Source organism: Zosterops lateralis (assembly GCF_965231275.1).
Source record: "Zosterops lateralis genome assembly, chromosome: Z".
NCBI classification, from domain to species: Eukaryota; Metazoa; Chordata; class Aves; order Passeriformes; family Zosteropidae; genus Zosterops; species Zosterops lateralis.
Genome location: NC_139800.1, coordinates 4,178,964 through 4,191,808, shown reverse-complemented (window position 1 = coordinate 4,191,808; position 12,845 = coordinate 4,178,964). Strand labels below are relative to the sequence as shown.

General features: G+C 38.9%; 1 protein-coding gene across 2 annotated transcripts in view; it reads left to right on the top strand.

Moving 5' to 3' along the window:
• Positions 1-1,003: 1,003 nt before the first annotated feature.
• The window catches only part of DOCK8 (dedicator of cytokinesis 8), a 70,913-nt gene continuing 59,071 nt past the window's right edge, over positions 1,004-12,845 (top strand). The window contains exons 1-5 of one of the 2 annotated variants that reach the window (XM_083884505.1): positions 1,004-1,050; positions 5,256-5,431; positions 8,220-8,291; positions 11,654-11,777; positions 12,538-12,744. In XM_083884505.1, coding sequence (XP_083740631.1) covers positions 5,304-5,431; positions 8,220-8,291; positions 11,654-11,777; positions 12,538-12,744 — 531 coding nt within the window. In that variant the 5' untranslated portion in view covers positions 1,004-1,050; positions 5,256-5,303. Of the gene's footprint in view, positions 1,051-2,270; positions 2,360-5,255; positions 5,432-8,219; positions 8,292-11,653; positions 11,778-12,537; positions 12,745-12,845 lie in introns of those variants that run through there. The other variant, XM_083884504.1, reaches the window with a different exon arrangement.

Here is a 12,845-nt window from a genome sequence, read left to right as displayed (position 1 = left end):
AATATGTGGGCAAAACTGGTAATTCCAAGTTGCCTATTAATACCTGCTGGAGTTGAAAGAGTCTCATTTGGAAGGGAGAGTCTTCTTACCTCTGTATTTTCCTTTCTTCCATTTGACTGCCCTGGTGGGATTTATCCTGTTTATACTTGGAATCTGCTTAACTGCATCTTGTTTTAAAATCTTGTCCTGAGCCCTTATGGTGAAATATAGTGTAGGTGTTTTGTTACCAGTTCATGGCTGATTATTCTTAAAGTGATTATTCTAAATCATATTAAACATTAATTGATTAGTTTCCATGAAAAATTACCACGCTACTCTGCTGTTTTCAGATTGCATACATTATTCTCACCCTTGGATTTCTGAAGAATACAGTTCTGGACTGTCACTGCTTCCACAGCAATCAGTTAATTAGCACTTAAGTTTTATCCTCAAATGTTTAGTGGATACAGTGGGCAGATTTTTAAATTCATTCTTTGGTTTGCCTTGAGCTTTTTACAGCAACCTGCATTAGTAGTGGAAGTCTGGGCTTACACTGTTCAGTGAGTGGTCTCATCTTGTTTTTATGCCTTGATTAATTAAAATACTTGCTTATGTGATGTTCGTTTTTATTATTGTATTTTTGCTTTGCAGAAGTGAATCTGCAGGTGTTGCTATGAGGGTTGCAGTCACACTTTACTTAAGGCTGAGGTTATTCTTTCTCTCATAGAACTTCCCAGTTGTGAGGGCTGCAACATAAAAATCTGTTGGAAGAGAAACAGAATCTTAGTTAAATAGGACTGCAAATGTTTTATGAGATTTGCATTAACTACAAACCAAGAGGAGTCTAGACCTTTATCAAAATGTATTTCTAAGCACTGGGGCAGTTCTTAGTGTGTTCTAATTGCTGGAAATTGGAATTTGTACAGGGATAATTGTAATTGTAAGGATTTTTCTCTGCTTAATTAAAGGCACTCCTCTGCAGAAATAAGAAAGCAATTTACTCTCCAACCAGGCTTTTCACAGTGCTGTCAACGAAGCTTAAGTACCTCTGGCTTTTCTACATTTCAAGTGGTAAGTTCTGGATTTACCTTCTTTACACAGGTTTGGCATGTACATTGCTTAATGTTTTTAGGGTAAATTAAATGATCTAAATTGTCTTGCTTTCCACTGGCTTCTACCTGAAACTGTTAAAAATACTATCTGGTGAGGTAAGGAAATGATGCCTTTGAGAAACATGAGAATATTAATTGGAGCCTGGAATAGACAGTCCCTCTACATATTACTATGAATCAAAGTTAATTAGTAAGTGTTGGAGTATATTACATTCTTTCCCTGACAGAAATATTCAGCTTCTTCAAGTAAATGCTGTGTGTGGTAGTCCTTCTTCATCCCCCCAGTTTTACATGCTGAGCATGATTCCATGTGATCTGAAATATCCTGTGGTCAGCTGGGGTCACCTGTCCTGGCTGTGTCCTCTCCCAGCTTCTTGTGCATCCCCAGTCTCCTTGCTGGTGGGGTGGTATGAGGAGCAGAGAAGGCCTTGGCTCTTTGTAAGCACTGCTCAGCAGTAACGAAAACAAATTTTATTATCAACGTTGTTTCCAGTACAAATCCAAAACATAGCCCCATAATATTTACTATGAAGAAAAATCAACTGTATCCGTGCCAAAACCAACACAGATGAATGAATAAAGAGGAAAAAAAAGAAAGGTAGAGGCTCAACAAGCTTGACTTAATACAGTTTCCAGAGCTAGCAGCAGGGGCAACATGCTGACTGTTTTCCAGAGCTGTAGAATATGCAGGTTAAGTGAGAAGTGCTGAAGTATATCCCAATTGGCATAGGTATAAATGAGTCAGCTGTTATGTGTCCCCAAGTAATCTTCAGCCTTCCACGTGTAATCACCATCTAAAGAAGTCAGATCATATGACAGTGCCCTTATGACAAAGGGAAAAAATGCCAGAGATCTTTATTGCCTTTCAGGAGGATGAGTATTCTGCAAACATACTACGCCATAAACCAGACTATGATTTTAGTGTTCTCCCTGTCCCTGCCCTTTTAGTGTTTGACTCTTGTGAGGCCTCATAAGTAGAAGCAGGAAGAGTCTTTGTGCACCAGTGATTGTGAAAATCTAGATGCAAGTGTTGCTTCCTGTGTCAGGGCCTCCCGCTTCCTTAATCTTGCAGCTCTGTGATCTTAAACTTGTTCCTTGTGGTTGCTCAGCCTTACAAGGCCAGCCCCCTTCTTGTTCTACCAAAACCACTTGTTCTACCAAAAAAAACCCAGTAGCATTTCATTTACCAAGTATTTACGCCGTTGCTGCTGCCATTTTGGGTGTGCTGTCAAAATCTGCACGTCCCTAATTTCGTCATCCTTAAAAAGGTATGTTTGCGTAACGATTTGTGGCGTTCTTCTGTAGAAAATTGTTTTGGACGTTTTTATGATATGTGGAAATGGCTTCTTGTTTAAGCCATTTTTTGTGTTTTCTTTGAAAAGTTGGGGAGATCATTTCCCTCCACCTGCATTTACTTTTTACACTATCTTTTATTGCTTTTGTGTCTAATTTACAATAGTCGAAAGCGCACGTTTCTAGTGATTAAAGGTTATTGTTAACACTTGAACTAGAAAAAGAGGACACAATGAAATGCAATGGATATGACCTATCAGAATGGAAAAGTGTGACTTCTGAAAGGAAGTGCAACGTTTAATCAAAAATTAGATTGTATTCAGCAAAACTATTGCATGTAAAACATTGTGTCGTCAGCAGCTGAAAAGATGTATGCTTTTTTATACTTTAGGCTATGTTTTACTTTAATCTTCTGAGAACTGCTTTTTTTAGTAGAACTAAATATATGTGTTTTGTATTATTATGTTATATTAGTATATATTATGTTATATTGTTATGTATTATTAATTATATATTTTTTCTATATATTTAGATCTAAAAATCTCTATATAGACCTATTTACATATCTATATACTAACATGCTATGCTTTACCCACTGACAGTACAGTAAGTGAGCTTCAACCATATTTTGGTGACAATTAATAACAAAACAATAGCAAATAAGGTTTACTCTTTACTCATAACTATTGATCCAGTGTGTTCAGCACTACACTGTGTGAAAACCAGAGATAGTGCTTAAGCTAAAAACCAGCAGAGTATTTTTATTTGGCTGACTGCCTCATAATTTGATGGACCTGCTGGTAATGTTAAGTTTTCCCTTTGGCTAAAAAGAGCAAAGACAGGGAAAGATTTTTCCCAGAGACGTTGGTAATTCAGCAGATGGCTTAAATCTACAGGCAGAGGAGTGAGCTCAGAAACTGTGTTTGTGCAGAAACCAATATAGTTTCCCTATAAAAGGGGAACCTGGGATAGGGGGTGGTACTTAGTCAGTTCAAAGGTCTCCACTAAAATATTTGCAGGAGTATTTACCACATCTAGGTTTTTTTCAGAGGTCTAAATTGGTTTGCTTCTCCTAGATGTTTCCAGCACATTTCTTACAAATATGCTTCACTTTCTGCAAGATTTGTCTGGATTTTTGTTATCTGAAAAACTTCATCAACTATATTTCCAGAACTCTAAAAGGATTCCAAAGCTTTTATTTACTATTAATTGTTTTTAACACATTTTCTTATCTGCTGTGGCTGATGTGGCGTATTAAGTGTGAACCATTTTAGTTCAGAGTTCCTGGAGCTTTGCCGTTGTTGAGTCTCTATGAGTGTTTCATAAATGAAGAAATTTCTCATTTCCCATTGGGCTAAAATTCCCAATGTTGTAGACATAACAATGGTATGCACTGGTGTCTCTTCATGCTCTAGTGAAATTCCTGTCCACTTCCATTAAAGCCTTGCATAAAGGGGGCTCAGTATTAATGAGGGAAGACTTGCTGATTTTGACCCACAGATTTTTTTCTGTGCAGAAGAACACTGGAGTATAAGGAGGACAACTTAAGAACATTGGATGACACAATAAGCAGAATAACATTGAATATAAAAGTGTGTTGATACCAGGGGCGTTGGGTGCCTTCCCCATAAAACATCAACAGCACCACAGACAGTATTTTTTGCTGGCAGCTTCAGAAGACAGAAAGATATTTGAGCTAATCAGTGTGATGCAACCCTCATGCTATACTGAAAGGAGGATTTATTATCTGGTTTTTGCTAGAATTCTTCCTCACAGTAAATAAGTTATTCCAGTGCTATTATTCTAATGCTGCAACTAATTTGCTTTGCTCTTACAGCAATGAGATGTCATCAGCCTTTCTGGAACACACAGAAAATAAAGTATGGATTTTCTAAAGCTGTGGTTTTTAGATCTACCTTTATTTGTCAAGAAAATCAGTGATAAGAGATTCTAGTCTCTGTACTCAATGGGACAAATATTGTATTTCCTAAAGATATACAGGGTATTTTTATCTGCTACATAGCAAGTAAAATAATTTTCAGTTTTGTCTATACATAGAATAACATGCACTTTTAATACATGAAGTCACATATACTTGTGTGTAGAACATCTCTAGGTATCAAATCAAACAAAAGTGTCTGTCTCTGTTTTTCACACTAAACAGATAAAAAGCAGACAGTTTAATGGTATGCATGAATCGTACAGCTTGTTTAACTTTGTTCTGAGTGGACCTTCTGTTCAAGAATGGCTAATTAAATGTTACAAGATACAACTGCTGTATAATAAGGTGCAATGCCATGCACTGTAGAAATGGGGAATATCTAAGGTTTGCAGTAAATAATTTTAGTAGTTCCATGTAATCTTTTGCAGAAGCACTGTACAAATCCTTGATAAATATGATAAATTAAGAACTCAAATAATACAAAACCCAGTAGCATTCAGACATGAAAAACAGTATTTTTTTTCTGATTTTTAATATATATTGTCCTCAATTTTGTTTGCATTTGAAAGCATCGAGCATTTCTAATGGTGTCTTTCAGGCACGGCACCTCAAATGACTGCATCTTCATGATGGCAGCAGCCACGATGTCTACAGTGGGTCCTTAGCTCTGTAACTTGGAGTAACTTCCAAACAAAGACTTGGCCCTATTATTCCTGGTGTATTTTGTCTGCTATCTCCTCCCCATTGGCATTGTCTGTCACTGCCATTTTGGTGACCCCCTTTATATCCTTTATTTTTTCTAGGTTAGAAGTTTAGATATTTGTTTCTGATGTGGGGGACAATGACAACAGTTCAATAAATAAGCCTAAATTACACTATCAAGAGGAACCTCCTGTTGCTAAAATAAATGCTTCTTTATTTCTCATTAGCCTCCCTGTTATGATGCAGTAGACCCAGTAGACTTTGAAGGCTTCCTGATGACACAGCTGAACAACTTGGACTTAGATCTAGCACAAGAACTTGGGGACTTTCCTGAAGATGATCTGGATGTTGTTTTTACACCCAAAGAATGCAGGACTTTGCAGCCCTCTATGCCAGAAGATGGGTAAGGAGAGTTTCTGTCCCTCCAAAGTGCTGCAAAAATACTTAAAGTTAGCTTTGAATAGTTAAAAATAGTTTTGAAGGTGTTGATCCAACATCACTCTGCCACCCTTCCAGCCATTACACAGTTCCTGAACTTCAAATGTTTGAACTTTGCCACTGGCTCTGTTAGGCTTGTTTGCACACTTAAAATTCTGCAAGTGTTTACACAACTTTCTAAGCTTGGTAGCAGCAGAAGTGAGGTAAGCACTGACCAGGAAGAAAAGTAAAGAGGGACAGGATGATGGTACGAAAAATAATTTTTGCAGCTGTGATACCAGAGATGAAGATTGATTCCGGATATCACAGGGACAGCATTGAGGTTTGAGGTTTTCTTGGTTTTTTGCCAGCTGTGTGTTGCATGGCATCGATCTGATATCTAGGAATCTCTTACTCTCTATCTTTCTTGCTTAAATAGGAGGAAACTGTTCATACTTCACAAGATTTGGGAAGGGCTGTGAGTGTTAATTTCCAGTGTAGAAGTCACGTGTTGACGAAATAATTACCCTGTTTTCAACAGCTTAAACAGGTAGTACATACTGACGCAGGTACTTAATGGTCCTGCAAATATTTAAGCTGGTTTCAAAAACAGGCAAGCTATGAGCAAAAGAATTTTTCAGAATTAGAAAATCCGTCTGAGAGTTTTCCATTGTGGTATTAGAAAGTCTGTACAAAATACTCTTCGGGGACTGTTTCACTGTTTAAGGTACCTTTAAGTAGAGCTCCAAAGGCCTATTGAGTTTTGCAAGACTCAGTAACAGTGAGATCAATGTGGAGTCAGCACTATTTAGCCCCAAACTGTCTGCAGATGTAACTGTACAATGTGTTTGGGATGGGGGGCTGACTCCTTACAGTGTACCCAGAAAATGAACAGCACAGGCTGTATTCAGTGCTGTTCAAATAGGGACAAATAGACTTAGTTTATGGTGTCTTGGCTCACGGGGTAGACCTGCATCCCCCTCTGTTCCTGCAAAAGTTGTTACACTCTGCTCTAATTTTTACCAGCCACCTATTCAGACCAGTGCAGCATAATAACAGCAGTATTTGTTCAGTGTTTTCTGCCTGATGTACCAAATGCAATGAGGCTAAGCAGGAAACACAGTTTGTGTGATTTTTGCCAGATGTGGGCTTAGAGCCCTCTCTCTAAGCAAAGTTTCAGTCTGCAAATTTCTTCTTGGCCCAGTGCTCCTCTCAAGAAGTTCAGGAGAACAAAGACAGTGGAGATGAGACGCCATGCAAGGTTACCTGAGAACTCTTTGAATCACAAAGCTTCTAAGGGATTTTCTAATATTTGCACAAAAGGTTGAAGTTACTCATAGAAAAAGTCCCAATCTTTACAAGGTATTCTTGTTTTTCTGTGGTTTTGAGAGAGAGAGAATGAATATGGGAGACAATGATTTTTATTTTTTTTTTACTTGAAGTAATGTTTGATTTAAATGATGGACAGAAATATTGAAATAATTTTCAACTTTTGAAATTACATCTGAAATAAGGCCATTTCTTACCTGATTCCGAGGTTACTTCCCACCATGCCTAATGTTTAAAACAGCAGTTACCTATTTGTTTTTCCAGTAGGACACCATGCAGGCCCATTCTGTACAATCAGTTTTAAGCCTAATTTGCACCACAAAGTTATTAAGTGCTTTATAAGGAGTCTGTGACAAAGCTCAAATAGTCAGTACCAACAAATACGCTTTCAGCAGATTTTTTTTACAGAACAGCTTGCCACGTAGCCGTTCACATTGCTGTCATTGATACTAGTGTTTTTACAGAAAATCCTGGTCAAGGGTGCCAGGATGTGTTAGGGAAGGGGCATGCACCCAGGATTGGCCTGCAGGCAATGCAGTCTTTGATGTCTCTGTGCACTGAGAGCAGGAAACAGGTACCACCAACCAAACTGGGTTAGTGTGCTGCCTGCCAGCAAACACACCTCCCACCTGAACCAGAGGCAGGAACCATCAGGGGCAGGGGCTCCCCTACTCTTTTACTCATTTGGGTTGAAGAATGCTACAAATTATTTTGGAACAGGTCATTTAAAAATTTTAAGGATAGGGATAGGGGAATTATGCCACAGCATCATGATGTGAAGTTCATGGACATTATCTTTGGCTGAAAGACTTGCAGTTCCAAATAGTATCCAGTCTATCAAGGAGCTCTTACAACCCCCTTTGTTAAAGGAGACTTATTTGAAAGACAGAGGATTAAAAGATAACATATTCTTAGAACTTAAATTTTTATCTTATGCTACGTTATGTTATCCTATCTGATTAAAAGCTTAGGGTCCCTTTTTTAGATTTTTCTTTGTTTCTGTTAGAAAGAGAAAATTGCACATACATTAAAACTAGGTTATTTGCAAGAGTCCAGGACCTGAGGCCTCTAAAACAGTATTTCTATATCTTGAGACTTGTTATTAAGTTTTGAAAGTCACAAGGTTGGTTATGTTGTATAGTTTATTTAATTTTACTATGTTTTATAGCAACCTCATTCATACTTATGAATAGATAGTGTGTCAAGTGGTTATCTCTGTTAAATGTATGTTTGTATGTTTATCAGCATGGTACCAAAAACCTGCATAAGGGAATTCATGCAGTACAGAGGATTTTTTTAAATCTCAAACAATAGTTTAGCAGTAAAATAAATACACTAACAGGAGAGGACTGACAGAGAGGCCTTTGTCTGACTAGCATGTTTAGATAAATTTGTTTGTCCTGAAAGTATGACTTAGGAGCTGAAATATGTTGCTTTTTCCACAGGGTTGAGCTGGACTCGCATGTCAAAGACTGTGTTCAGACTTACATCCGTGAGTGGCTGATAGTGAATCGAAAGTAAGCAACATAAAACTAAATGAAATCAAAAATACATTGCATCTTGGAGAGAGGAGATAAGTTTTGCTGTTATAAGTAAATCTAAATTATAATGATTTTAGTCAGCAGTTCAAAATAAGAACTGACTTTTCAGTAGTATAAATAACTTCACAGGTAAGTATAAATAACTTACACCTGCTTATAAATTAGTAGTATGAATAACTAGTAGTATAAATAATACTGTTTTGTTTGAGATGGTGTGCATGGTAAAATACTGTTGCATCTGCTTCTTAATTATCAGGCACTCTGGGAATGGATGGGAAGTTGAGGGAAAGACATTCACATCAACCCTCTGTAATGATGATTTATCTTAATCAGGAAAACTAGTACTGTTTGATCCCACTAAAAGGAAAGATAACAGGGATAAAGATTGTATTTGCATGCTTTTCTCCTATTCATGCCCTAAAAATTCATCGTGATTTGACTTCCAAATGTATCTGAAAACTCAAGGATTATGGGCTTTCCCAGCAGTGATTGAGTGTATTCATGGGATTATCAGTGTTATACCCAAATTTACTATTTTACATCAGTAAACTATTTTTGCATGGTGTTATTCAACACACAGAGTTGGGCCTGTAGTCATTATATAAGTGCTTAATTCCCTTTAGTTTAGTTCATTATATTTTAATTTTATTTTATTTTGTCCTATTCTGTTTCATATGTAAAATGTGAAGGGAACTCTCAGTCAGTGCTCTCTGTTGCAGGGCTGTCTGTTCCCAGATTCTTAGGGGGGTTCTGTGAGATAAGACTTGCCTCCTTCCCCATCACTTCATCCTGTTCTTCAGAAAGAGGTTTTTGGAGTTCTTTTTTGTCTGTAGCACTTCCTCTTCATCCCCTCCTGCACTCATGCCCAGCTCTTGAAAAGCAGAAGAAGCAGCTGGTGATTGAGTGCTGACACATTTGCTGCCATTCTGCTGTGCCCCTTCACTCTGTGCCCTTGTTACTGAGTTTTTCTGACTTGGTGTACATCAGCAGCCAGTGCCTCATGGGTTTACAGTGGTGATTGTAGAAGAATTTGCACTGTTTACCTTAAACAGCTTTTGTTCCTCTGTGGAGCAGCTGCAGGGGGTTATTGAGAGACTTCCCCTAGGGCTGCTGATGAAATTGATTGAATTCTCAGAACTGCTCTGCAGTGAGTAACTCACTAAAAGTAGGCTAGTGGGTTTTGTGGGCTCTCCTCCTGCACCACTCAGAGCAGAGGCACTAACTCTTGTGCACAATGCTATTCTGAGCAAGTTGTAAAGAGCCAACGTACACAGGAGAAAATAGTGAGCAGTAAAGTAGGTGAGGTGAAGAATAGAGCATAGCTATTTTTGTGTTTATGTGTGCTAGTACAAATGTAAATAGAGCCATAGAAATACACGTATGTGGGAAATTTTGCTGAGTGTTTTACTGTTTCATTCCTTCAGGTGAGGTAAATTTGCATTCAAAATCTTTATTGAGCAGTTGACTCTGTGGTGAACATGATGGTGGACTCTGCCAGAGAGCTGAGCTTTGGCAGCTGTGGCTAACAATGCAAGCAAGCTATTAAAAATTGCAAAAAGCCACTACCAAATATGCTGCAGTGTCACATAAACCAGTGACAGATTGTTATTGGGAATCTCATGTCATGTTTGGACTTTTTTTTTTTTTTCCCAAAAAAAGGCATGAGAGGAAGAAAAGATATCAAGAGAGAAATGAGAAAAAAATAATTGTAGAAGGTTTTCCACTGTTTTGAGAAAGGCTGGAAAAACCATATCATTATATATTTATATCTTGCCTGCTTGACAGATGTTATAGAACAGGTTGCTGAATATATTGTCTGGTGAGCTATGGGTGAGAGAAGCATGTGACTTTGATCCATTCATGAATATGAAGGTTCAGAGCAGGAGATTGAGGAGTCTCCAGTGGGTGTCACAGCAGAGGGCTCCAGGGTAGAGAGGGATGTGGCAGAAAAGCTGGGCACAGCTGCGGTACATGTGGCCTTGCAGGAGGCTGGATAAGAAGCTTGTTCCTGTGCCTGTTTCTCCTTTCAGTTGTCCTTTGCTCTTTTTCCTCATCTGGTTTTCTTAATTCAGTGTGTGCCCGTTAAACTGACATGTGTATTAAAACCATGGTTTGCCACTTGGTGAGTTTTAATTGCTATAATGCTTTTCAAAATAAATAAAAAATATAAATAAATTTTCCAGGAGTACTTTAGGGGGAAGGCATCTCTAGTGTAGTTTTCACACCACAGGGAAAGTGTGAACTCAGGTACATAAATTTGTCCATTAATCATTTGTTTGCCACCAGCAGTAGTGAAAAAAAATAATCTATACAACCTCTTTTGGATTCTTAAATGTCATAAAGTCATGCAGAATTTCTGCCTTCAATTCTGGATGATTACTATGGTTCCAAAACAAGGTCACATCCAAGGAGAGCTGGGATTGTCTTTTTATGACTAGTTTTCATTGCAGTGAACTGGCAAACAATTAAAATGAAAACAATTAAAATTAAAACACATCAGAGCATATAATTCAGTTACTCCCAAAATGTAATAAAAAGGTGTCTCCCTGATCAATTGTGCCTATTGTGTCTTCTTTATAAAAGTACTCAGATGTTCAGTCATTTCTTTGGGAGTGTCACTGAAAGAAAAATGAATGAAGCAGGATGTTGTAAAATACGGAGATTGATTGCAAGAAGACTGTCACAGGATTTAGAAAATTGCATACTAAACTGAAAGAAACAGCTGTGGATGCATTTAACACCTTTTTTTCAGGATACCTGCTGGGTTTTTTTCCATCTGCCTCAAAAATATAACTTGAAATTTCAGGAGAATTTTTCAAAGCTGCCAGCCTGGAGGGTTACATTTGGCATAGAAATAGCCCTCTTCAAAACCAGGCATTTTTTTGGAAGGTGTAGGCTGTTGCATGTGATTAACCTGGGATGCTAGCTAGGTCCAGGATTAAGAGCAATAAGAGCTTTGATGTATGTAATTGAAGAAGCCAGCCAAGAGATAAGTGATCCTGATCCATGTTCTTAAGGTCACTGAAATAATCACCGTGTCTGGAGAGGAGATAAGAGCAGATTTTGTACCTAGATCAGGTTTTCCTGCTGTCTCAGTCTTATACTCTATAGAAAAATGATCTGAGTTACTTTTGAACTATTCTTAACATACATTGTAGAGTTGCAATGGTATGTTAAAACACATTAAAGTTGTGAAATGTCACATTTTTGCATAAAAGCCGTGCTACACCGCTTTTTGCAGAACGATCTTTTCACTTTTAAAACAATTCTTAATTTGTCTTTTCTGTTTTATTTTCCCTTAACACCTCATCACGTTATCCTGACTTTGTCGGATAAAGAAACCAAGGGAATTCAGATACTTGTAGCCTGAAAAACAAGGGATCCCGAAAAGATTTTCACAAAACGCTTCAAAAACAGACATTTGCATCAGAAACGTTGGATTCTGGCAATGCAACTTTTCAGGTACATTTTCTTCACTTTGGGAAAAGAGATCAAATATGGCAGCTTCCCTCAAAAGAAGCACGTGGTGTCACCTCTCCTTGAGTGGAGGGGAGTGTTGAGTGTTGTGTGAAATTTTGAGTTTTATGTCCATTTTTGGTCACTGCAATACGAGAGAGCTATAAAGCTATTGGAGAGCATCCAAAGAAGGGACACATGGTGGAGGGACTTGAGGGGAAGATTTATGGAAGTGGCAGAGGTAATTTGGTCTGTTCAGCCTGAAGAAGAGGGGACTGAGGGGAGACCTCATTGCAGTTTACATTTTCCTTTTGAAGGGAAGAGGGGGGACAGGCACTGATCTCATCTCTGTGCTGACAGTGACAGGACCTGAGGGAATGGACTGAATTTGTGTCAGGAGAGGTTTAGGTTGAGTATCAGGCAAAGGTTCTTCACTCAGAGGGTGGTTGGGCGCTGGTAGAGGCTCTCCATGGTAGTGGTCACACCACCAAGCCTGACAGAGTTCAAGAAGCATTTTTGGCACATGGTGTGATTCTTGCAGTGTGTTGTGCAGAGCCAGGGAGTTGTGCTCTGTGATCCTAGAGGATCCCTTCCAGCTCAGTGGATTCTGTGATTCTGTGATGGCACCAAGCACCGCACCAAGCTCACCATTAGTCCCTCACGGCAGAGAAGGCTTTAAAATCCCCTCTGCCAGATCACCAACAACCATTCTGTGACACCCTGGTGCCCAAGCCACGCAGCTTGACATTTTCTTGTTTCCCAACAGGTCGGGGGGCCCCAGCCTGTCCCAGAGGAGAGCTCAAAGACACCCCAGGCGTGCTCTGACCTGGAGCTGCGCAGCCTTCAGCCAGACCCACGGCTGGAGCAGCTGCTGCGGCACCTCAGCCCCGAGGAGTTTGAGAGGCTGAACGAAGAGGCACGGCGCACCAACAGGCACCCCGAGCTCCTGGCCCTCTACCCCTCCGTGGATGAGGTGAGCTGTCCTCACTGCTGTTTCTGGTGATTTCTTTGCAAGTCTGAATTGTCCAAAATGAAAAAAAAAAGGCTTTTTGGTTATGTCTATCAAATTTTGAT